The sequence below is a fragment of the Nyctereutes procyonoides genome, unplaced genomic scaffold, assembly GCF_905146905.1.
Source record: "Nyctereutes procyonoides isolate TBG_1078 unplaced genomic scaffold, NYPRO_anot_genome, whole genome shotgun sequence".
NCBI lineage: Eukaryota > Metazoa > Chordata > Mammalia > Carnivora > Canidae > Nyctereutes > Nyctereutes procyonoides.
The window spans coordinates 46,396,690-46,423,332 of NW_026575044.1; the positions used below are offsets into that span (position 1 = coordinate 46,396,690).

Here is a 26,643-nt window from a genome sequence, read left to right on the forward strand (position 1 = left end):
ATCTACATCTTCATTAAGACCATTTTACCTGGTATGACTGGAACAATTCTTTAATTCCACATGTAAAATGGAGTCAGCAAAGGTTAACACATAGCTTTTTAATTGAGGAACACCACGCTGTGCTTCAGTTTCTAAAATCCCCTGCACGCTGCCCTAGTTCAGCAGTGGGCCCCGTGGAAATAAACTTCACGTTCCACAGATGAAAAATGCTTCTGAATAGGAGAAGACAGATCTAGAGTAGCTGCAGGCCAGTTGGGAGCCTGCTATCTTAATTCCTCCATTCCTTGTGATGTGGCCACACCCTGGAGCTCAAAGGCTTCTGGGACGTCTTTCTTGGTGGGCAGCTAATTTCCCTTCCCTTGAGTTATTTTACCTGAGGTGAGAGAGTCTTGACATAATTTATACAAGTAACCAATGTTTCCAGGAGAGTTATTATAAAAAAAATGGTATTTCCAGAGTATAGAAAGAATAGCAGAGTCTTCTAGGTTATCAACAAGGCCTTGTCAGCTTAATTAAAATCACAGACACAAGAGTTGGTCCTCAGTCAAAACCACAAGACTTCCATCTGGGCCATTTGTTCCTTTTCAGTGATCAGAATTCTTACGTTTCTGAGACCAATGTTGGTGGTTTAGGGTGTTAAAAAGAAAACTACAGACCAGAAATGGTATCACTTAGGCCAAGACACCAAACTGGGGCTAATACACAGCCTAACTGCAGTTTCAGCCTCCCCCAGAAACACATTTAACCAGTGAGTCAGGAATTTTCTGATCAGCGTCAATGAGGTAACCTGTCACATGGGCCCTGCTCCATCCCCGAATAAGACCACCTGCCCTCTCCTCTGAGGGAAAGTGACCTTGCCTGGAACAACCCTTAACTTTTGCTAATAACCTCCTTGCCCCCACCCTCCTCCCTAAAGCATTTTTATTCTGTACAACTCCTTGGAGCTCCCATCTAACTTGATAAATGGAACACTGCCCAATTCGTGAATCACTCAATAAAGCCAGTTATATCCTCACATTTTGAATTTTGTTTTTTAATAAGGGAAAGGTGGCTGAGAAGCAAATGCATACTAAGACATCCAAGAGAGTAAGTAGTTTTTGAAAACACAAGGAGAGAAATGAATTTGCCATAAGGGCATTAACTTATTTAAAGGCCCCCAGGTCACCCTCCTAATTCTATGACATAAAGCTCTCATCTAGTTTGACTACAACCACCAGTCCTGCCAGTACACTTAACTCCCAAATTGATGTCCACAAACACGTTTATGAAACTAAGACTTACAAAAGATTTTGCACTAATAACATCTGACCCCTTAGCTAAGGCTTTCTGAAGGAAACAGGTATATGTTACATTCAGTTAAATTTGGGCTCTCTCTAAACCAAGAAATTTATAGGACTCTGGACCAGAAACGCAAAGGCTCAGTGCCTCCTCTAATACTCAGCACAAATAAGCATACCAGACACTTCCCAGTTTCAGGGTCACAGGCATCACTGTGGTTGTTGCAGTTGCAGGGCACACACGGAGCAAGCAGAGGGCGGGGTCCTCGGCTCCCACCTTGTGGGAGCTTCCCCCTGTGGTACCCAGGTGCACAGTCCTGAGTGTGTGCAAAAGGAAAAAACAAACAGGATTAAACAATGGCTAGAGGACTTGTAATGATTCTGACACTAATTCCACTCCTGAGCACCGCTTATGATCAATACATTCTGTGCTCAGTTCTGTTGTATGGGTTTTTCCCCTACACCAAGTGATGTTTGGACACCAGCTGGGTATCCCACATTTACTTCTGACACTACCTACCTGGAGACACCATCAGATCCAATAGATTAAGGGCTCAGTTCTTAGAAGGTTGCCCCTGCCCTCCAACTACAGATGCCAATCACAAGTCCAGATTGTCCCCTGTGCTTCTGACAACTGGCTATAAATTGGAGGTTCCAATGACCTCTTCCCTGGGTTTGATTAATTTGCTAGAGTGGAGCTCATAACTCAGAGAAGCATTCTAGTTACTAGGTCACTGGTTTATTATAAAAGGATGTAACTCAGAAATAGCCAGAGGGAAGAGATGCATAGGGCAAGGGAAGGGGCATTGGAGCTTCCAGGCCCTCTCCAGGCATGCCACGTGTTCACCAACCAAGAAGCTCTCCGAACTCTATCCTTCGGGTTTTTATGGAGTCTTCCTTACATAAGGACGATTGAGGAAATCATTCGCCCCTGGCAACTGATTCAACCTCAAGCCTCTTCCCTCCCCACTGTGGTTGGGTAGGCCTAAAAGTCCTCCAGCCACATGCTTGGTTCTTCTGGTGACCAGCCTCCATCCTGAGATGAGCTTAAGAACTTTGCAAAAGTCACCTCATTCACATAACAAAAGGCATTTTTATAGATCTCGTTAGTTAGGAAATTCTAAGCATTTAAGAACTTTGTGCTATGAAACAGGGAATGAAGACCAAATATATATATTTCTTCTTATAAATCACAGTATCACAACTTGAATAAACATTTCTCCAAAGAAGATAAAATTGGCTAATAAGCCCTTGAAAAGCTGCTCAACAGCACTGATCATTAGGGAACTGCAAATCAAAACTATAATGAGATACCACCTCATACCCACTAAGAAAACTACTACCAAAAAAAAAAAACAGAAAACAATTGGAGTTGTCAAGGCCATAGAAAAAGTGGACCACTTGTGCATTGCTGGTGGGAATATAAAATGGGACAGTGCTGTGGAAAGCAGTATGGCAGCTACTCAAAAAGTTAGAAACAGAATTACCACACGACCTAGCAATTCTACTTTTGAGCATAAAGCCCAAAGAACTGAAATTAGGGTCCTGGAGAGATACTTGTATAGCCATATTCATAGCAGCTTTATTCACAACGGGCAAAACGTCAACCCAAGTGTCCACTGATGGATGAATTAAAGAAAATGTGACACACACATACAGTGGAGTGTCATTCAGCCTTCAGAAGGAAGCAAATTTTGCTATGAGTTACAACATGGATGAACCTTGAAGACGTTAGGCCAGCCAGGCATAGAGGAGAAATCCTGCATGATTCCACTTCAATGAAGGACCTAGAGTAGTCGAATTCACTGAGACAGGAAAGTAGAATGGTGATTGGTGATTACCAGGGGCTGTGGGGAGGGAGATCAGTTGTCCAATAATGTGAGTGTACTTCACACTACTGAACTATACACTTAAAAATAGTCAAAACAGTAAGGTTTGTATTTATGAATATTTAGCCATAATTCAGTTTTTTTTGAAGAGAAAAATTATTTAATTCATACAAATTCAGATCACCATTTGGGAGGTGCTGTAACAAGCATATTTCAACTCAGAACTGGGGAACAGATTTTAACCACAGTCTCCCTACCTGACACGAGAATCCAGCCGTCCCAGGAGGACAGAGACACTTCTCTAATAAGGATGCCACCTCCTGTCCTGGGTGCAACTCTTCAGCCTTTCTGCCAACCTCCATTGAAATATTTGAGATTCTGTGAAACCATTAAGAAGTGTGAGGGGGAACAATATTTAGAAAGCTACTTTCTAGAAATCTAGCACATTACATAATGAATTTGCACACATATTAAACCAGAGCCTTCCTGCCAGTTTGCGAGTCGCTCCTATACAATTATAAAGGGTGTAAGAGCACAGCAGTGCTGTCATTACCCAGTGACAGTCCTCAGCCAACATTTTAGAACTTAAAAATAATATTACGGAAAGCACACCTGAAATATTTCCTGAAGTACTAGTTTGGCCATAACCTAGTATCTTTCTTTATGGGATAAGTACTATTTGAGCATGTGACAGCATTCTCGAGGTGTCAGGACACAAGAAGAATTTTAATTCTACCTAATTATGACAAGAAATGTCATTGAAGTTTCAGGGCAGAAAATAGCAGGACTTTTTTGGTTTTGTTCTGTTTACATTTTATCCTCTTCTAAGATATCACCATTATGTACTTATGTTTTACATCCACATTACTTGGAAGATGGATAAATCTCTCATTTTCCACACATTTCATCATATTGATATTTAATAATTTGGCAAGAAGCACAATATATATACTAGTAAAGATAGGAAGTAGTAAGGGTGAATCACATCTCTTCCGTTTGATTCCAAATAAATTTTTTTTTCATTCTAGAAATTTCCAACTACCTGCTTTGCTGTAATCCTTGGCCGTAAGATGCTTTGATGAGGATATACTCAATGTTGCTAAGAACAGACATAAAATCGGAGCGTGTGACAGGTTTTTCAGAAACAGAGTTAAAATATTTCCAGAAATTCTGTGAATGAGAAACACATGCAATTACACTTGGGTTACAAATCCTCAGGGGCTTATGAACTTATCCATTCTTTTATAAATTTCTCTGGAAGTGAGCCTGGCCCTGTGCACGACAACAAGCGTGACGAGGAAGCTCTGCTGTCACCTCCTGGGGAAGCAGGTGTGCCAGCCTCATTTGGCAGCACACGTGTCACTTGTGTCCCCTAGGGCCAGACTGCCACACTGTCCACAGCTGTCTGCCATGTGAGTGCACACTTGCCAGATCCAAGCAAGTCCAGAGACTCCGCACCCTTACACCCACACAGATGGAGACTCGTGTGTCACGATCAAGGATTTAGGACGCAATTTGCACCAAGCTAAAATAAGCCTAGAACTTTGAATCGTTCTTACTACTCTTGTTAAACCCACTCCGATTCTGATCCCAGGGTCTTCTGGCTCATGCTCATGTCAGCATTTTTTGTGATTCCACTGCTTCCAGAGCTAACTGCACACCGCCAAGGGGCAGGTATGAAGAGAGGACATGGTCACCTCTTTCATTCCCACTTGCTGCTCTTGTCGTATTCCATTCTCCGGTGCAGGCACGTCCACATAAATGACCTGCTTTCTGGTCCGGCCGCCTTTGATCAGCACTTGGGGCTCGAGGTTGAAGGTGCCAATGCCATCGGAAGAGTAGAAGGCCACGCTGTATTTCAGTCGGCCGCCGTAGGCCAGGAGCTACGCAAAAGTGAAAGGTTTACTTCTCAGACATAGCACCACCTCAAAACCATTTCATGACAAGCCTACTGCCATTTGAAAGAAATCCTGCATCTTAAAAACACATCACACAGGTAGGGTAGGTTGTCTGGAATTTGTGTCTTTTTAATTTACTTAATTATGAATTATTATTTTTTTAAAGATTTTATTTACTTATTCATGAGACACACACAGAGAGAGAGGCAGAGACACAGGCAGAGGGAGAAGCAGGCTCCATGCAGGGAGCCCGATGCAGGACTTGATCCCAGGACCCCGGGATTACGCCCTGAGCCAAAGGCAGACACTCAACTGCTGAGCCACCCAGGTGCCCCTTAATTATAATTATTAAATTGACTCAAGCCATGGCTTTTTTTTTAAAGCAAGTGATGTTTTAAAAGTATTTTTCTTTGAAGACTTTATTTACTTATTTGAGAGAGAAAGACAGAACACGAGGCAGAAAGAGGAAGGGCAGAGGGAGTGGGAGAAGCAGACTCCCCACTGAGCAGGGAGCCTGACATGGGACTTGTTCCCAGAATCCTGGGATCATGACCTAAGCCAAAGGCAGACGCTTAACCGACTGAGATGCCCAGGCACCCCAAAAGTTTTAAAAACACTTTTATTGAAGCATGTTGGGCATGTAAGGCTGTACGTATTTAAGGTACACAACTCAAGGATTCTGGGGATGAGTATACACCCGTGAAGCCACCACCACCACCAAGGCCACAGATGTCACCTCCCAGAGTTTCATGTCAATGGCACCAATGGAGGTAAGCACTGAAATAGCAAATCAGTGTGGCAATGGTCCTGATTATTTTCAGGCTCCTCTGAATTAAAAATGACCTATAGCTATGGGAACAGTGGATGCGTATGTGCCACTTTTATAGGTCTGGGTGATTTCACACAGACTCCAATGCTTATTTAAACAAAAATGCAAATGATGCCTTCAGTACTCTGTTATAGTTGCTTTTTGCTTTCTCCCAAATGAGTAACAATTTGTTGAAAAGAACCACAGCACTTGAGCTTATGTTAATAAAAATGAAAAATGTCTGTTGACTGACTGCTTGAGGAAGGAGAAATATAGTAAGATTTGAGTTTTAAGAGACTTTACGATTTTATTTTTAAGGAGTCTCTACACACAACGTGGGGCTCGAACTCATGACCTTGAGATCAAGAGTCACATGCTCTTCCGGCCAAGCCAGCCAGGTGCCCCGAAAAGACTTTCAAATGAAAGTTATTTGAGAGCCATATATATCCGGAGGAATTTTTAGAAGTGTTGAACTTCCCTATCCCCACCGAAAAGAGGGAGTAACCGCCTCGCGTAACGGTAGGCTAACACAGCCCGTTGTGATTTCAAAGGACACCTGTCTTCTCTGGGACATGCGGACTGGCTTAGGCCAGGTGTGGGCCTCACCTGGTCTCCCTGGAACTGCTCCGGCAGCCGCCAGTAAAACGGCTCTGCATGGACGTACTGCCGGACAGTCACGGCGTCCAGGAGGACATCAGGGGCCTGGTAATACACCCCCTCAGTCGTGCCCTTGAGGTTGCTCTGAGAAACCACGCGCAGGAGGGGTTGCTCTGAGTCCAGCGTCACCTAGCCACCGAAGGGAGAAAAAAATATACCTGAGAGCATGAATTCACTCCTCGCCTTGGATTTGTCACATTCTACTACTGTTTTACAGACCAGACAGCTTCATTGTTAGAACAGGAGTAACAAAGACATTTCCTTCAAACTCAAACATCTGGGTTCAAATGAAAACTGCACGTGTTTGACACTGCTGCATTCAGGGCCAAACAACTGCTCTTTTGGGGCAGGATTCACTTATATGAAGGAAGCTGCTGTGTATTGCAGTTTATTTTCTCTTCCACTCAAGCTTTTGATAGATCAGCTAAGGAGCAACCCCGAGTGCCTTTAGTGCCAGCTTCATTTATTTCCTCGGATAGAAGAAACAGCGCTCTGATTCATGATGAGCCCAGATTAGCTTCCTGGAATTTCCCATGCCAGAAAAGCAAAATTTAAAGTAAATACTTGACTACCTCCCCTACCTTCACCCACCTTCCACGGGGGTTGGGGGTGGTGGTCAAGAACAGCACATTTTACCACATGTGCAACGTACCGGCATCCTCACATAACCCTCCAGCTCTGAGCAGGCTTGTGACAGCCCGAAGCAGAAGCAGGGAATACATCCCAGAGGGTCTTCAGCGTGGAGGGCGTAGGTGCCAGCTCGACACTCACTGCACTGAAGGCCAAGCACATTTTCCTAAAGGAGAGAAAGCAATAGCCTTGTTTGTTTTTACCTGAAAAATGAGACATGATTGCTGAACAGGAATGAAGTAAAACACAAAGATAATTCTAGATTCATAAACATCCCTGGAGGAGCGGTTTCCTTAGGCATGCTCCCCAGTGAATATCCACTCTCTCAGGCGGCGTCCGTGACTTCCAAATGTGATCATAGGAATCATCTTGGAAGCTTTGGGAATATATAGATTCCCTGATGAGCCTCTCTGGAGTGAATAGGAAACATCTCCCTGAGGCTCCAGGTGACTCTGATGACTGGTCAGGTGGAGGGCCACCGGTCACCAACCAGGCAGTGGCCAAGGCAGGTGCCTCCTGTTCCAACCGTCTGTAATGAACGCTGCTATCGCCGATGTGGTGAGCCAAAAATATGTTCCCTGACGTTTCCATTACTCCCAGGCCATAGTATTTGCACAAGCTTTCCCTTCCTCATTCCTAGTCACTAATCAGCTCACTACTCTGTCTCCATCTCACCAGCACCTGGAAGAGGACCAGAGGAGGTAGCCAATTACCTCCCATTAACAGAGAGCAATGGAGAAAATCAGTGGAAATACATGGAATTAAACATGATGTTAAAATTATACACACTGGGAAAATAAAAAAACACAAATGTCCTTCATTCTGGCCAGCACATACAAAAGAATGATTACTTGCCACCTAGAAAAATCAGAAATCTTTTATTTATTTATGTATTTATGTATTTAAATATTTATTTATTTAAAGTTTGGGGTTGAGGTGTGGAGGGTGAGGGAGAGAGAGAATCCCAAGTAGGCTCCAGCACAGAGTCCAACATGGGGCTCAATCCCATCACCCTGAGATCATGCTCTGAGCCAAAATCAAAAGCCAGATGCTTAACCAACTGAGCCACCCAGGTGCCCCAAATCACAAATCTTCTTGAAGGCCCTGTGTTATCTATTTTACCTGTGTATTCAAGACAGACTGGTTGCTCAACCAACTGGAACACAGGACAGAAAACTCAGGGTTTTTCCATTCAGTTCTATCATCTGACACTTACAATAATCAGTAAAAATTCCATTTAAAGAATCATCCATTGTTCTAGCAGAGCATACACAGAATTTAAACCCAAACCTAGCAGGCAGTGAGAACTCACTATGAAAAGTGTCTAAAACCTAGCTGCTGATTTTAGATAGTTAAAAGCCCAAGAGTCGTAGTGATGAGTGCAAGAGGGGAAGAGAGCGGAACACCAAGGGCCCTTACCTTGCAAGAGCAGGTACCGGTGTCCTCTGCACAGCTGCAAAGACCCTGTTCCTCATCACAGGTGTCTGCCAATGTCCCTCGCAGGTCACAGTCACAGGCCACACAGTCTGGAAAGTCTCTGTACCCCAGGGAGCACTGATGGCAGCTCAGTCCACCGAATGCAGGCTTACATGGGCAATGGCCTGTGAGCGCATCGCATCCATGACTGGCTGACCCCACAGCACTGCAATTGCAGGCCTGGAAAAATTAACTAACTAAATAAAAAGGTACTTTTTACAATTTCATAATGTACACATGTTGAGATCACAGGAGAACATGAAATCTGGGGACACGACACAATCTCTTATGATTGCTACATGGATTCACTTTGCCCCGAGCCAACAGAAGGCAGCAACTGCCACGCTGGCCATCTGTGCCTCCTGGGGGCCCACAGACCCTGGGCATGACCTGAAAGTCAACCCAGCAGCAGCATCTTACAAGCCAAAGTCAATTCTGTTCCTAAAAACACAAACTATATCCAAGTTTAACTGATGAAACCTACATAGAAGATTGGCTATAACCTCCCCCCACCAAAGTGACTTATGCCCTTCTCCTGGAAGATGGTGTATGTGGGAGACTATATTTAAAGGGCACTAAAATAAGGGTTTCTAACCGTCAGTTCCACAATTGGGTTCTCGAAGAAAACTCAGACTAAAGTACTGTAAGGCTATTGCCTCTTCCACTTTGATGCCTGAACCTGTACTGAGTTTTAAATACAAACCATAGAGCCATTCAACAAGGTTAAGGTCAAGTGAATGGATAAAGAGAAGGAGTGAAACTTGCTCCAGCAAAGTGCTTCCCAGTTAAGAAAATGCAGATGACAGTGCACACCTGGCATCCGAGCTCTAGGTCATGGCCCCAGTATCCGTCCTCACATTGGTCACAGGTGGCGCCTCGAGTATGAGGAGGGCAGATACACGCCCCCGATTCCGGGTCACAAGTGTGCTGCGTGTGAGCACAGTCACAGGCTGCAACAGAGAGAGATGGTGCTGTTACACATCTGGACACCATGCCATCGAAGGGGTCAGGGTTGATGCCACAGATTATCTCCCATCTATTGATTATCTAGACCATTCTTCTCATTCTTAACAGAGCCCTCGTTATTCCCAAGATCTGCCCGTGTCCCTCAGCAGGTAGCTGTCCTCCTTGTCAAGAGACGTTGGCAAAGGGGCGAAAGAGAAACAGAAATAGGTGGGAAGAACAGCTAATATTTTTGGAGCACTTATTGTGTGCCAAATGCCATGGTAAGGACTTTAGGTTCAACATCAAAAGTAACTCCATATGTTGGTAAATTGAACACCAATAAAAATTAATTTATAAAAAAAAATTGAACACCAATAAAAAATAAATTTATTATTAAATAAAGTAAAATAAAAATAAAAAATAAAAAAAAAGTAACTCCCGGATGGAGATTATGATTACATTCTCTATTTTATGGTTGAGGAAACTAGAGCTAAAAAAGGTCATTAATTTAAGTTCACATAATTAGTAAAGCCTGACCAGAGATTATGGACAAATTAAGAATAGGGATTAGGTTACAGAAAAAAAAAAAGGTATGAAATCCTACATGTTAAAGAGAGAAAAGTAAAGGAACTTAACAGAATTAGAAGTCAAAGGAGAGCTCAAAGAAAAGTCTGGAAAATACCATAAAGTCTCAAATCATGAGTTCTGGAGCTTACGTGTACAGCCACCGTCCTGGTATGCATAGAAGCCCCGCGCACACCTGTCGCACTTTTCCCCAGCTACGCCTGGTTGGCAGTGACACTGGCCATCCTCTGTGCAGTCATCGGACATGGAGCCTGACGCGCTGCAGTTACAGGGCAGGCACCCAAGCCCCGTGTCCAACCCGTAATAGCCAGGCTGTTTCACAGGAGGGGTGGGGTCGTGGAAGCCAGAATACATTTTAGTTAGCCACTAATACTTATGAGAATGTTTCCCAAATCAAACATAAAATGTTTCATAGAATCGTTAAGAGTTCATGACATCATTCCTGTCCTTTGTAAACTGAAGTCACACTGTGTAGGTAGATACACAGCATTCAGCAGCCGTGTTTGGGCATTAGCTCTTGCTGGCAGTCACCAAGTCCATTTCATTTGAACCAAGTTTAGGGTATCAACTATAGGCATCACTGACAAACACTTTAATTGTATACAACGACCAGTAGGCATCTTACCAAGCACTGGTCACACTGCTGTCCAGTCACATGAGGTTTGCAGTCACAGAGTCCAGTGTCAAGATGGCAGACATCAGAAACGGAGCCTTTTCCATGGCATTCACAGGCTAACACACATACACACAAGAGACATAGTTGTGCCCATTTCTGGGTATGATTGTAAAAAGATCCCTTAATCCCCAAAGGAAAAATTTTGAACATTCATGTTTCAAATCATTAAACTAAAAAATTTACTTTGCAATAAATTTTAATTGAGTATATTTGTGAAGAGTAAACCAACGCAGGGTTGGTGGAAGGAGCCATCCCACAGAAAAACCACTGAAGCTATTAAGATAATAATTAGCAAATGATCTTAACCAACTTCAGGAGTTCCTTGAAATTGTAAAAAATGAGCCACCGATGTTTATCAATGAATCTTAATAAAAAACATACAATGGAGATTTCAAAAATCAATTTAGTCACCTGCTTGCATTTTAATCATGTATTTATTTAATATTTTAAAGCTCCATTATAACAATCTAAATAGCTATTATTACATTTCATAGTTTAACGTAGAACATTGCCCTGTCCTAAGTCATGAGTCATCTGTAGCTCTAATATACTTACGTTCAGGCCACACATTTCAGTTTCATCTATAGTTAAGGTACTGATGTTCAAACTACAAAGTCCCCCGCCTTTACAAAGTGATACAATTTAATGGCTCCTAGAAATTGTTGATATTTATAGCACAGCTGTCAATATGCTGCTTATTACAAATATTTAATAAGCTGAAAAAATACTCCACAGAAACATAGACTATTGATAAACGCTCGGACTCAGGAAATGCACGCTCTCTGTCACATGGTAAAACGATGTGAAAAAAAAAGAAAAGAAAAACTTCACAAATCTGTCAAGCCCAAGCACACTTTGTGTGTGTCAGCATTCTGCAGGGGAGGTGGAGCCATGGTAGATGCTGGAAGGCTGATGATCAGAAGAAAGGGAGGTGTTCTCTGTTGGTAAGTGGATCATCTGTGAGTCCCTCAGCAGGAGGCTGGGGAGGTGCTAGGGGCCCCATTTCTGTAGCTTACCTTTGAACACTCAACTCACCAGTTGTGTTAAGCATGCCTCCTGGGGCCTCAGGGACCCTGGAGACTGCCCTTCCCAAGGCTAGTGGATGCCTAGAGCGAGTACAAGGCTTGCCTGCCAGCATGCCTTTCATATGCCAACAAACAAACCAATCCAGAGCTCACCCCCACAAAGGACTTCTTAGGACCTCTGTTCATTTAGGCTTCACTTCCACAATCCCCCTGACCCCTCACCCCAGGGCCATGCATCTGACAGTTAGGTACAGCCCCCCTGCCCCAGAGCCTGCTGCAATTATTCCAAGTAGCCAATCCTAAACCTGCTTACCCTGCCTGCCCTTTCCTTCCTAAGGAAACCACAACAAAGATTCTAGCCCACACTTCCCCTCCTGACCAACCTGGGTGCTTCCCCGAGTGCCCTCCAACCCCCTGCCAAGGCCTTGGTGGGTCCCCTCCTCCTGGCCTCTGCTGTGCCACACATGTTTACACACACACACACACACACACACACACACACACACACACACCTGGCGACCTGAGGTCCCATCTCCCTGTCGCCCTCCCTTCCCCTAGCACCTTCAAATTCACCTTCCCTTCATGCCTCTTGGCTGCAAACACTGCTCCTCGTGAAGTCTCCCAGGACTTCACATTCAAAGTGCACATCCTTGGTCTTCATCTTTGTTCTATCTTCCAGTGAGAGGGGACCCATGGCCACTCCCTCCCCTTGTAATTTCCCTCTTGCTGAGGTTAGGGACCACCTCTGGGTTCCTCCCTCCTTCTCTTGTCTACCCCTCTGTGTCTCACTGAAAGCTTCCCCTTTCTCTGGGGAAACATCAAAGTTCACTGTATGAGCATCACAGAATACTGATGATGTATTCACCGTGTTGTTGGTTTGTCACCATATCACATTACGGTATATTTCTTTTTTAAAAAAATGATTTTATTTATTTATTCATGAGAGACACAGAGAGAGGCAGAGACACAGGCAGAGGGAGAAGCAGGTGCCCTGTTGAGAGCCCAGTGTGGGACTTGATCCCAGGACCGGGATGATACACTGATCCAAAGGCAGACGCTGAACCACTAGCCACACAGGCGCCCCTCTCTGGGCTCCATTTCTTCCCTGATTCCTGCATGTCTGAACATCCAAATGTTTCCCCAACACCCCCCTAGGAATTCCCATGTCAGTAATACTGAATACTGACATTGTCACTGAGGTTAACCTAGTAAAACACGGTAGTATATTAGCCTGTGGGGCATCTGGGAAGTCCATAAAGGGATCCTATTATAGGTCTGGGTGGATTTCTAATGAAATATCCAGAAACAATAAGAATTCATCCATCAAAGCTGGGGGGGGGGCAGGAAAAAGGAAATGAGGAAAGAATAAAATGTGTAAATGCTTGGAGACTAGAAAGAGCCCAGACACTGTCAGTCTGTAAGCAGTCTAGCTGCCTGGGCCACCAACCTGGATCCAGACCCAATCCTGAGCCCCATCCCCTCCCAACTCCAGTCCACACAGAGATCTTCTAGTTTCTTTCTTTCTTTCTTTCTTTCTTTCTTTCTTTCTTTCTTTCTTTCTATCTTTCTTTCTTTGAGAGAGAAAGAGAGAGAGAAAAAGGGAGAGAATCCCAAGCAGGCTCCCCACTGAGCACAGAGCCTGACCTAGGGCTTGACCTCACAACCCTGAGATCAGGACCTGAGCTGAAATCAAGAGGCTGACTAACAAAGCCCCTCAGCGTCCCAAGATTTTCTAGTTTCTACCTTCACTTTTACCCCCATGACAAAGGCTCTACTGGAAGCCCTCTTTAACTTTTCTGGCAAGTTTCTCTTGTGGCCTTGGCTCTCTTCTTATCCACTGTGTCCCCCACAGTGGTTCCAGAGTGACTGTTCAACACAGATCTGGTCAGACACACCCCTGTTCAAGTGAGTTGGAGCCCAAGACAGATGGGGCAGCCTCCCCAGGTCAGCGCTCTCCACCCTGGATGTGGCCTGCTTTCCACCCGTCAACTATGGCTCCTGTCCTGGCCTGACCCTGCCTTTCACTTTCCAGCACACTCTTTCCAGACTCTGCCCCCCTGGCCTAGATGACACCTTCCCAACACCTGTCAGCCCACCTGGGGGTCTCCTACCAATCCTTCAAGCTGCACATCAAGAGGCGTTTCCTCCAGAGGCACCCATGGACTGCCTTGGGCCCTACGGAGCTTTGTGCAAACCCCGGGGTGGTCATCCATCCATCGCCCTGGAATGCTGCTAGTCCTCTCCGCCTGACACTGCATGTGCATCTCCTGACCCCTGCAGATGTGGCTGATGGGACAGACCGACATGATCTCTAATATCACTTAAACTAAGACCTGGTCCAATGACTCGGACCCAGACCCAAACCCAGTCTGTTCTGACCCTCCTCCCTCACCTCCATTCATCACCAAGAACTCCTTTGTATGCAAAATAGTGAAGCAGTTTTGTCTATGAAGTTGCAAATATGAAGGAAAATTATTTTTTTGATCATAATGAAAAACATTTAAATACATGTGAACAACTTAGATATGTAAATTCCCTTTTGCAACTGCAAATTTTATGTAATCTAAATACAGATCAAGTACTTCTTATGAAAACTTAGCATCCTAATTGAAATAGGCTATAAAATATGCAATGAATTTTGAAGACTTAATGTTAAAAAGGAAAGCAGACATCTCATTAATACTTTAAAAATCTGAGTACGTGACAAAAAGATACCACTCTTATAATTGGGTAAAATAAGATGTACTACTAAAATTCATTTCATCTGGGATGCCTGCGGGGCTCAGTGGTTGGGGATCTGCCTTTGGCTCAGGTTGTGATCCAGGGATCCTGGGATCGAGTCCCACATCAGGCTCCCCGCATGGAGCCTGCTTCTCCCTCTGTCTGTGTCTCTGCCTCTCTCTCTCTCTCTGTGTCTCTCATAAACAAAAGAAATAAAATCTTAAAATAAAATAAAACACATTTCATCTATGTCTTTTTATTTATGTGGTGACCAGAAAATTTAAAATTATATGCTTCATTTACATTTCTACTAGAACAGCATTACTATAGAAAAATAACAAAAAGTACTATTTTTATTATTAGCATTTATAATAGCTACCATTTATTTCATTTCCAGAACTTTAAGTTTTTATCCCAATTACTTCTTACAAAGGCCTTAACACACACACACACACACACACACACACACATATAACATATATATAACTAGGTCCATTTTAAGGAAACGGTGGCTCAGAGAGGTTAATAAATTTGCCCAGTGTCACAGTTGATTGTGACCAACCCTGAGCTCTAACCTACATTAGTCAGACTCCAAGGCCTGAGATCCACATCATCACATGTATCTCCCCAATAGAGCTGGGCCAAAATTTTTCCAGCTCCTCTGATGATACTTGTACAGTGGTCTGGGAAGTAACAAATGCTCAATAAGCGATGAATGAATGAAGTAATGAATCATCAAGGTTTGCAGTAAAGATGAAAAGGAACGACATGAGTATAGTGTACACTTGGAAGCTTTCCACAAATACTGGTCAACATAATTATCCTCCATAACCAGGAGGTGGTCCTGGTCCTACTATGCTAATCAGCATGGTCAAGGTGGCCACGCTGCTGAGGATCAAGTTGACTGGCCCAAGGCTACAAAGCCTCTTCCCTCTCCTGAGGGCTGCCTGGGAAAGTACCTTTTCTGTATTGCTAGCAGCCTCGTGCGTCCCCAGGTTGTAACAGCATAGCAGGACTTTGCATTTATGGGAAATTATTAAAATAATGTAAAATTGTCATTTTTATTCTTTCACACCTTCAAGAGCTCTGCATAAAAATCTGAGGACTCCATCAGCCCTGAGGCTATAAGCTTGTCATCTCGGGTATGGGAAAGTCTGCTTTCTTCAGTGATGGGTTCTTTTATTATTTTTTTTATTTTAAAGATTTTATTTATTTATTCATGAGACACAGAGAGAGAGAGAGAGAGAGAGAGACAGAGACACAGGCAGAGGGAGAAGCAGGCTCCATGCAGGGAGCCCGACTTGGGACTCGATCCGGGGTCTCCAGGATCAGGCCCTGGGCCGAAGGCGGCACTAAACCGCTGAGCCAACTGGGCTGCCCCTCAGTGAGGGGTTCTAAGTGATCCACAATGTCAGGAAGGGAGCAGCACAAGGTCAAGGGGAGCGTCAGTAGTTCAGGCACAGACCTGTGAGACTCCAGGGATAGAGCCTTCCCATTTTGCACCCCACATCTTGAAATCCCATCAAGGACTCCTGAGACCCCTGAGCCTGTCCCTCACAAACACTGCCGGCTTTGGCCCGAGTGTACCTCCTCCCCGGGCCCAGGAGCATGCGGAGCGTGCACCCCATCAGGCACCACTTTCTCCCCCAGTGGAAGGGCGTATATATCTTCCAGGCCACCTGACCTGCTCTGTAGTAAGAGATCAAGCTAAGGCGGGGCACACCGGGGAGTGTTTGGGTCTACACCGGTTATTAACACAGGCACCAATCAAGATAGTTACCCCACAGGCTTAGCCCTTATTGACACATATAAGTGGACGGAGGGAGACTCCACGTGGTGATTAGTAAGGGCTCTGACTTCACAGCCCAGACACTCACCGCGGCAATTTTTGGCTGTCACAGCGTCCCCATAGAAGCCATCAGCACACCTCTCACAGTGGGCACCGTCCGTGTTCCCAATGCATTTCAGGCACTCCCCGGTGACAGAGTCACAGTGACCCGCCTCGAAGGGGTCCACATTGCCGCTGCAGTTGCAAGGAACACAGGATTCCCCGGGCACTGTTGGGTTTCCATAGTAACCGTCTGCGCATCTGCATGAAAGATTGAAAGAGGGATCCAAATGAATGCACTTTCTCTAGACATTACCCCACCATCCAAGGATTCTCTGAATGGTTAGCAAATCAGACTGACATAAGATTTATTGTGAAGCAATGCAACACCAAGCTCGGACATTCAGATTTCCCTCACTCATTGTGAGGACAGAGAGCGCAACCACAATGAGCCATAAATCCCAGTAGATGTGCACTCCACTCCAGGCCAACTGGACCTGCGTGCCTCGGGTGTGACGTGGTTCTCCTAGGGACCGGCCAGAGCTGGGCACTGAGTTTTCCATGTGAGAAAAAGACAGTGTTGGCTTTCAGGCGCCAGAAGACAGCCATTAAATCAAATCAGCCCTAACCTATGGAACTATCCAGAGTAATGGCTATCTCAACGTGTGAACAGTAAACACCGGCTCCCCGCTGTTTTCTATTGTCATGGATGAGAATTTACATCAGCTCAAGGAGGCCAAATTCTGTTCTTGAAGAATTCCCAGGAAAAAAAAAAAAGAATTCCCAGGGAGTTTTCACACTAGCTTTTTAATCAATGCACTGGCTTTTCTCTATGATTATGTGAAATAATAATTATACACACAAACTCTAAAACCATACTTAGCTAAATGTTTAAAAATAAACACATATAACTGATATTTAATTTTTAAAAGTTTGATGCAACTTCTGGAAGTCAGTTGAGTGATGCAGAGTACCTCTCACACCAAGATCCGGAGTATCCTGGGGCACACTGGTCACACACCACTTCATCCCCAGCCTCTAGGTGGCAGGTGGGGCTGAAACTGTCAAAACAGGACAAACGAACACAATTTTCCAAAGAGTGGTACATAATTTCTAAACATTTTAAATCCCAGCCTTTTACCATTCCTTACAAACTTTCAACAGGTCTTCACTCCAGAACCTTGGCCCCCAACCGTGCAGCCCACCTCATGAGCCTCTCTCCTGGACACTGGACACTCAGTGCTCCTGGCTCCAGCTTGTCCCTCAGCCCAGGGGGCACTTCTTCCCCTCTCTGCCTGGGTTCACCTCATCTCCCATGCCCACTCAGCAGCCATCTCCTCCAGGAAGACTTCTCTGATGCACTTCCTAGCCAAGCCAAGTTCCCCTCCCTGGATTCCCTGGCACTGGCGGGCCTGCCTCAGAGCCCTGCCCACACTGGCCAAGAGTGAACTCTAGCTTACACATGACAGCCCATCAACATTCCCCAAAGGATCCCACTGCTGGCCGAGGTCCCTTCAACCTCTGTGCCTGGGTCTAGGGGGCCTGTGGAGTGAAGCAGTTGAGAGCCCCCCTATGATTTCATAAGAGTAGTCCTGGTTGTATCTGTTTTATGCAGTGGAGTTTCAAATAAAAATCCCCATGAGGGAGTTCTCTGGGCTGGGTGGAGGGAGAGTCCTAAAAGGTAAAGGAGTGAGAGAGAAACGGGTTTTCAAACCACTGGCTTGTGACTCACAGGCCTCAGCATGGCAAACAAGGCCTTGTGCATCGCTGGCTCCTTTCACCCTTCTCCTGCCTTGTGCTCCAGAACCATCTGTGATTTCTCAGCAGGATCATGGGCCCAGAACACCATTCTCTATGGCCTTCTAAGTCCTCCTCATCCTTCAAGCCTCATCTCAGGGTGTTCCTCGGAGTCCTGGCAGATCCCACTCTCCTGACAGTGGACATACCTCCACTTTAGTTATGACCACACAGTGGGTTCCAGAGGACCAACAGCCATGGATGAACACTTTGACACTCAAGTACCTACCATGATACTCAGTGGATAGCAGGCCCTCAATAAATATTGGTTGAATCATGAAATGAATTCAGCACATTTTCAATGAGCCTCCTATTTACATATTTTGGTCATTATAGCAAAAACTCCTTAAGGCCAGGAACAAGGTTTTATACATGTCTGTGTACTCTATGCCTCCTAGCCTACTGGCAGGTACACCAGATATACACTGAAAGAATTCATGAGCAACATTAGACCAAGAGGAACAAAACTATGCACATTTTCTTGCCATCACATAACTTTTTCAATATAATTTAAAACACCAAACTAGTTCTTTTTGAAGAGAGAGAAGTCACCCCTCCATCTTTAATCCTAATTAATTACCCCTGGATAACACACTCTCCTCACACACAAGGTCTTGCTCTGAACACATCAGTACACATCTGAACAGAAATCTGGGCCGTGCTGGGCCAGCTCCACCGGTGGGGGTGCCAAGCTTACTTGTTGGAGGCCGTGGAGAGGGGGCAGGCACACCGCTGGCAGTCCCCAGGCGTCCCTCGGGAAGGCAGCCCATAGAAGCCGGGCGCGCACTGCTCACAGTGGTCCCCCGTGGTGTTGTGCTTGCACGCCTAGAACACACGCATGAAGAGAAGACTCAGGTCAGGCTTCCTTAAAAGATTCTCTGATTAATCTAAAAACAACTTGAAGCCAGAGTGAAAAAAAAAGATAAGATGCTAAAACAAATCACCAAACTCGGTTACATGAGGAGGGGTTGCTTGTTTTTCCAGATTAACTAATAAAAAAGTTTTAATTTGTATAATCTGTGTAATCTGCATAAATGGGAAGCTTTCACTTCGGCCCACGTTGGAGTGACTCCTACCAGACTTGCCCTTTTGTAGGAAAGAACTAGAAAAACTAGAACCGAACATATTAAACAACTTCTTTCTGACACTGGACAACAGAGGGGTACAGGGTTACCTGAGAGAAGGGAGGTGGCGGGATGAAACCCCACAACCACATGTCTTTCTTCCTGGAGACACTTGCTAAGCTGGGTGCAGGGAGTGGGGCAACCCAAGCAGAATGTGGAGGTCTTGCTGAATTGAGGAGACAGAGGTCAGAATTTAGGGAGACTGGAGCTGCAGCAATTGAGGCAGAATATTGGAACTTCACAGAATAAGAACTCTAGAAATCTGCACAGGAGCCCCCTTATAAATAGCTACAGAATCCAAGCTTCTCGTGTGTGGAGTGCATTTCCATGTGGCCGGCTGAGCAATTAAGAACTCACACAGACCCAGGGACACTGGAATTGTAACCAGCTGGTGTGGGTAGTCTCTGTTAAACACCCAGAGCACCCAGTAGAGACCCCAGAAGAAAAACTCATTTGCAGTAGGGCTAAATTTGCCCTGGAGTAGAAGTTATACTAGACCCACCTTAACAAAACTTAAAAACAAACCTTGAAACAAATCCAGCTGACCTAGGACAATTTAACCACCTGCCAAAACAAACTCCGACATTCTTTAAAGGAAAGTAACAAAATCCAAAAACTTAACAATGAACAATATTCATCACGCAATCAGAAACTACCGGATATGCTTCCACTAATCAAATCTGGGAGAATTTGGAATCCACGGGTCCAGACAGATAACAAGCAGGTAAATAAATAACCATAAGAAGGGCTTACAGAATGCTGTGCGCCAACCAATAAACATGGAGAAGTGCTGGAGCTGGAGAGCCATCCTTTGCAAACATCATAGTAAGTTAAGTGTTGGTGGGGCAAGGATCATCAGAGCCTGCTAAAACTAGGGAAATTCTGACAGAGAATATATGATACTTGCATGATCTTAAGGTGTCTCCCTGATGCTGCTTATTAAATGCAAAAGAATAGTAAATATACAGTGGAGAAACTGACCGACACCTGGCGTGTGCCACCAGAGAGCGACAGTGGACACTGTGGGCTTCCACATGTGGTTCTCTGCAACATCACTAATGAACTGTTTTGGCCTGAAAGGTATAACCTGAATCTGTTCATGGAAAAAAACAAAAGAAGATCCCCAAATAAGGGGCATTTTATTTTTGGAAAAATGACTGTGTTCCTCAAAGTGTCATTATCATAAAAGACAAAGAAACATCATGGAAGTACTTCAGATTAAAGACAATAGAGAGACATGACGATAAAATGCAATGCAGGATCTAGTCAGGGGCCTGTGGTGGGGAAGAAATGCTATAAAGGACATAATTGAGTTAACCGGCAGAATGGAAAAATGGATGGTAGATTAGAAAGAGTAAAATACCAAAGTTGTATTTATTGAAGTTGATAATGTACTGTGGTTATGTTAAGAGAAAATCCTTATTCTCAGGACATAGACACTGAAGTATTTAAGGATAAAGGAGCACAGCTTATTCTCAAGTGCTTTAGAAAAAGCATTATGATTAGATCAACAGATCATGAGAATACAGCAAATGGGGACAATGTTAACAACAGGTGAATCTGGGTAAAAGGTGCTCTAAGTACTAGTTTTCTTCTTACAACTTTTGCATACATTCAAAATGATTTCCAAATACAGAAGAAGCAAACAAACAGAAAACAAATGTGATTCATAAGGAGAAAAAAATCTGAAAAAGCAGGCAGAGAAGAAAAAAAGACAACACAGAGAGTTACATGGATAAGAATAACTACTGCCTTTTCATTTGAAACAACGCAAGCCACAAACAAACAGAACAGCTTTCAAGTGCTGAAAAATATCTGCAAAAATCTCTTTCCAACTCAAAGGTGAAGGAAAGCCTTTTTCAGGTAAACAAAACGTGAGAGACTTTGTCCACTGTCAGACTTACACTGAAGAAATGCTAAAAAATAGTTCTTCAGGAGGCAGGAACATGCAAGCAGATGAAATCTTGGATTTAGATCAAGAATTGAAGAGTATCAGAAATGATAAGTACAGGGAAACTACGAAAGACTTATTTCCTTTTTGAAAACATCTCTATAGAAAGCAGAGTGACTCTGCATCAGGGGTACAGGAGGTGACTCTGCATCAGGGGTAGAGGGGGTGACTCTGAAGGTATGCAGGAGAGATGAATGGGCATGAGGGCAGGTGGGAAGCCACACTGGGCATGAGGGCAGCTGCATGGCCCAAGGGAAAGCTAAACCTATTCCCCATATTCTTTCTTGGTCTCCCTAGGGCCTCCCATGACCCCTTCATGCTGCTGCCATCCAGAACTTTCTCCTGTGATCTCTACCTACCCCTGCCTGTACTCACTTACCCACCACCCACCTGTGGGTCCACCTTGCCATCCACTTCCCTCTACCCCCTTCTTTGAGAGCCATTCATTTTAAATACCTTGTTGGCCAGTTTTCATTAAACAATTTAAATAATATTTCCAGTTTCTAAATGATATACTTTTCTACAATTCCTGAGGTTGATAAAAGTTTTCCCATTTGTTAAACTTAATTTGAGACTGTAAGTTTTGTATTACATCCTTTTAAACAGGCTTTCACCAATTTATATTTACTTACTTATTTTAGAGAGAGAGAGAGCACATCAGTGGGAGGAGCAGGGGGAGGGGGAGAGAGAACCTCAAGCTGACTCCACAAAGCACAGAGCTTAACAATGTGGGGCTCAATCGCAGGACCCTGAGATCATGACTTGAGCCAAAACCAAGAGTCAGAGGCTTAACCGACTATACCACCCAGGTGCCCCAGACTTTCACCAGTTTTATATAGAGTTACCCTTGACCTAACTCTAAGCTGGAATTGTTTACAAATCACCTGGTTTCAATGTCATTTGATTCAGGAAGTCTGACATAGGGCCTGGGTGCTGCATGTCTAAAAAATCCCCAGATGGGATGCCCGGGTGGCTCAGCAGTTGAGCATCTGCCTTCAGCCCAGGGTGTAATCCTGGAGTACCAAGATCGAGTCCCATATCGGGCTCCCTGCATGGAGCCTGCTTCTCCCTCTGCCTAGGTCTTTGCCTCTCACTTATTTATTCTCTCTTGTGAATAAATAAATAAAATCTTAAAAAAAATCCAGATGACATGTAGGTTGCTGGTCCTCAAGTGACATTTTGGTAAGAATGTCTTAGACTCTTTTTTTTTCTCCCCATCCCTATATGACCTTGATTTTGATAATTATCCCAAATTAATTCAAAATGCAACTGGCTTTGGTAAATGGCTACATGGTTGAGCTAACAGTATTCTGCAAAAACAACTAGTTTCATTAAAACACATTTAATTATGTCCACTTGTAAAATACCTATGATACGATTTCTTTGCTCAAAGGACCAGATAAGGCTTTATTTCTCTTTGGGAAAGCCATTATGTAGTTCTGCTAAAAAAACAAACAAACAAACAAACAAACAAAAAACTACCAAGGGTCTGTTTCAATGCTTTCTCGGGTCTCAGCCCTTGAAATGACCTGCCCTGTTGGTGCAGCTGGTATGGGAAGGAGGAGAATATGGGCAACCTCTATACCTTCCCCTCAGTTTTGCTGCAAACCTAAAAGCATTTTTAAAAAACACACATAAGGGCCCTAAGAACAACTGGAACCTTCTCTGTGATAACCTGTAAATAAGGAATTGACTCCTGGAAGCCAGATGGCTATGTACAAAGCCGAGGGCTATACATGGCTATCCAAAAAGGAGAACTAAAAGGTTTCTTCTTAAAATAGAGTAGGAAAAAAAAGCAGAGTTAGATGAAACAGACAAGTGATTCTACCAAGTTTTTATATTTCCTTAAATTCCAAACTAAATTTTTATTTTTTTTTGCCTCTTCAAACATGAATTACTTAAAAAGATAAAAATAATAAGTTTACAGTGGAAAAACCTAGCAGACACCACCTTATCCAAGTGTCCCAGCCTAACATCCCCAGGATGAACACCATGGCATCTCATGTCTGCGACAGCGTGCACCCAGGGGGCACATCACCTTCACATCTTGCCTGAAATGCAAAACATCAACCTAATCACAAGAAAACAGACACGCTCTAGCTGACATTCCAGAGAATGTCCAGGGCTCCTCAAAAGTGCCACTGTCATGAAAGACAAAGAAAACCTGAGGAGCCTGTAATGGATTGAAGGAGGCAAGTGCAATGCAGTTCTGGATGTGAGATTGGAAAGGGGACATGAATGGAAAAATCTGACGACATCTGAGTGGAGTTCACAGTTCAGCTAACGAGATCGTGCCAGTGTTAATTTCTCACTTTTGATCACTATACTATGGTAACACAAGATCCGAGCATCCAGGGAATCAGGGTGAAGGTTGCACAGGATCTCGCCACACTAATTTTGTAGTCTTTCTGCACATCTGACATTATTCCTAAAAATTTTTCAGCTGTAAAACTTATCATTTATTATAATTAGAACTTAGAGGTCAGTTGCTACTTAGCATTTTCACTTCAATATAAGTATATATTTTTTGTGAAGATATATTAACAGAAGCATGTGCAAATACCCTTTTGGCCTATCTGTACCTAAAGCCATGGATGCCGCAACCACAACCTGCTGACCACCTCCAACTGTTGGCAGATGTCCCTGAAAGGCTGGCCTTCCAAACATAAAGGGAAAGGCAGAGGTGTTGGGAAAAACAAAACAAAACAAAACAAAAACCAATGACTTCATCAAGCTCTGGGAAACTGATCCCAAGGGACGGAATGTATGTGCAAACCATCATAAGTCCTATAGATACTTGCTCTCTGGAATGATGAAATGAACAAAAGCACAAAATGAAAGCTTTACTTACAGAATCAAGAAAAACTAGGCTCTAGAGAGAATAAGCAATCATGAGATCTTCTCCATGGGTCTGATAATTAATTTTCCCTAGCCTTGGGACCCAATCAATGTCTTTTGGAAAGACCATGAACATTTCCCTGTATGGTGTATAGGATTCAGCTGATTAACATATGTATTCACTCCAGCTATGTGCAGTACATCCATTAGAACCCAGGAGCGTGGCCCGGCTTCCAGGCAAAAGAGCCTAAAAGAATTCCTGATTGAAGTTAAAAAACAAGTCTTGCGCTGTATCTGCCCCTAAGTTCATTTTCAAGATTGACTGCATATTCGTCAAGCCATGTTTCAACTCATGTTGCATAAAAGAAGCACTTGTTTGAAGAGTTTATCCGAGCTAACAACTATAAAGCATTATATATTACACAAAAGAGAGTGATTAGTGATTCCTAGAAGTTCTATTATCCCTTTTATGACATACTGTGTAATATGGTAAAGAAATTCTAGCACTTTCATTTAAAAGACCTTATCCTTTTTAATCAGTGGATAATATTTTCTACCTTCTTATCGCCTTATAATTTTACGAAGTGAATTCATTGTTGTAACAAACCTGCAATGAAATTGTATATTCCTTTTCACCAAAGTAACCTTTTTTCAAAAAAAAAAAGGGAGGAAAAAGCAGAAAATATATTATGACATGGAGTTAAGTCTGCAAATTTCCTTTGGGGTCTACAGGGCTAGGATAATCTCCTATGGAAGAAGTATTTTTTTAAGAAACCATTTTTGCACAGGAGACAGCTTTGGAATGGGTAGGAGGGGGTATTCCAGGTTTTTTCAACAGACTCACAAAGCAAACGCCGTGAATATCACATTCAGCTGCATGGCCGTGGCATTCACAGGGCTGACAAATTCCTCCAAAGAGTATTCCATCCACTCGATAATAGCCAGGGAGGCAGGACTGCAAAAGAGGGATGGGTGACACATGCTTGTAAATTATACAAATCATCTTTTTTAATACGTTAGAAACATAAACTGTTCCATTTTCTATAGTAGAGAAACGTACTTCTTTGCCCTCAAACTTCTTTATCGAGGTATCATTTACATGCTATAAAATGCACCCATTTTAAGGATACAGTTCAATGATGTTTTTAGTTAACTTACTGAATTGTGCAACTATCCCCATAATCCAGTTCCTCATTTTTTTAAAGATTTATTTATTTGGGATAGAGAGAGTGCACAAGCCAGGGGAGGGACAGAGGGAGAGAGAGAGAGAGAATCCCAAGCAGACTCCCTGCTGAGCACAGAGACCTACATGGGGCTCCATCTCACGACCCCGAGATCATGAGTTGAGTTGAAATCAAAAGTCAGATGCCCAACTGACTGAGCCACCCAGGCACCCTTCCTCATTTCTTTCTAAAGGTAGAAATATACACACCAAAACCTAGTGGCTATACAATGGGTCAGCATCCTCCTCAGTGGTATCCTGCCACAATATTATTAGAAATCATGTAACACTTAGTCTCTTAATCAGTGTTTCAACCAAGAGGACATTTTCCTCTCAACTTGATTTTGTTTTCTTTTGGGTCAAATTCACTAAATATTACCATCAAAGTGCCCGAGTGTAGGTCTGTGTCAAACCGCATCAGTTTAATTGAGCGAACATTACAGGTGCGCTTTCTGCACTATTCATGGATGTTGTCTCCAGCCTGCAAGGTGCAGGGGGCCATCCCAGACAGTCATTCATGTAATTCTCATGATGACCCTGAGAACTATTCTCTCTATTTTATACTTGAATCTGGAACAGATGAGCAGTTAGACACTGTGCCCATTGTGCCAATGGAAAGATTCAAAGTTGGTTATGCACACCTCCCACACCTGGGGTTACAGGGATGCTTGGGGTGGCATGGAACATAAACTGCATCTAGAGTACACGGGAGAGTGATTACTTGGGAGGCCAGCATACTCCCATGGGGCCATGGGATGAGGGGTGTGGATTTGGTTTTCATTATTGTAAAAAAATATTAAAATTGCATTTTCATTATATGAGTAATATACAAATGCATTCATTCACACTGACCTGTGAACGTGCCCTTAACACCTCCATGCAGCCATGCTCCTGTCAAGGACAATGGGCCAGGCTACAGATGGGCACCAAGGAGGAGCTGCCTGGGGGTCTGTGTGGTGGCTATCGGGCTATCAAGAATTCCATTCCCCACCAATACCTGTCTGATTCCTTATGTCGGCTTCTAATTTAAAAATGCTTGACAAAAGTAGTTAAAATTATGTGGAAAGCTTCACGTGCTTCCTTGAGCCATCATCCCATGCACATCAGCATATTTTCCTCCAAACCCAGTGGACTTGGAGTTCTCCAGCACTGACTGCTCACTGATGCCCCCTCTTGGTCTAGCTGGCCTGGGCTTCTACTTTCTCTGCCAGCTCTCTATTGCCACATCCCTAGTAGCCTTCAGGTCATTTATCTGTTAAGCCCACAGGAATTAGATCCTACAGCTATTTCCTTGGCCTAAAAATAAATGTGTACATCTAAAAAAAAAGTTCATGGGGTCAAAAAAGAAAAAAAACC

General features: G+C 43.8%; 1 protein-coding gene across 1 annotated transcript in view; it reads right to left on the reverse strand.

Annotated features, from left to right (window-relative positions):
- LAMA1 (laminin subunit alpha 1) overlaps positions 1–26,643 on the reverse strand; it is a 159,723-nt gene that overhangs the window by 58,232 nt on the left and 74,848 nt on the right. Inside the window, exons 16-29 of the mRNA XM_055324601.1 lie at positions 24,910–25,020; positions 18,850–18,977; positions 17,330–17,416; positions 16,405–16,616; positions 10,731–10,837; positions 10,237–10,417; positions 9,389–9,525; positions 8,519–8,755; positions 7,122–7,265; positions 6,419–6,598; positions 4,804–4,989; positions 4,149–4,276; positions 3,364–3,484; positions 1,457–1,594 (exon numbers count right to left, since the gene is read on the reverse strand). Coding sequence (XP_055180576.1) covers positions 1,457–1,594; positions 3,364–3,484; positions 4,149–4,276; positions 4,804–4,989; positions 6,419–6,598; positions 7,122–7,265; positions 8,519–8,755; positions 9,389–9,525; positions 10,237–10,417; positions 10,731–10,837; positions 16,405–16,616; positions 17,330–17,416; positions 18,850–18,977; positions 24,910–25,020 — 2,097 coding nt within the window. The remainder of the gene's footprint in view (positions 1–1,456; positions 1,595–3,363; positions 3,485–4,148; positions 4,277–4,803; positions 4,990–6,418; positions 6,599–7,121; positions 7,266–8,518; positions 8,756–9,388; positions 9,526–10,236; positions 10,418–10,730; positions 10,838–16,404; positions 16,617–17,329; positions 17,417–18,849; positions 18,978–24,909; positions 25,021–26,643) is intronic.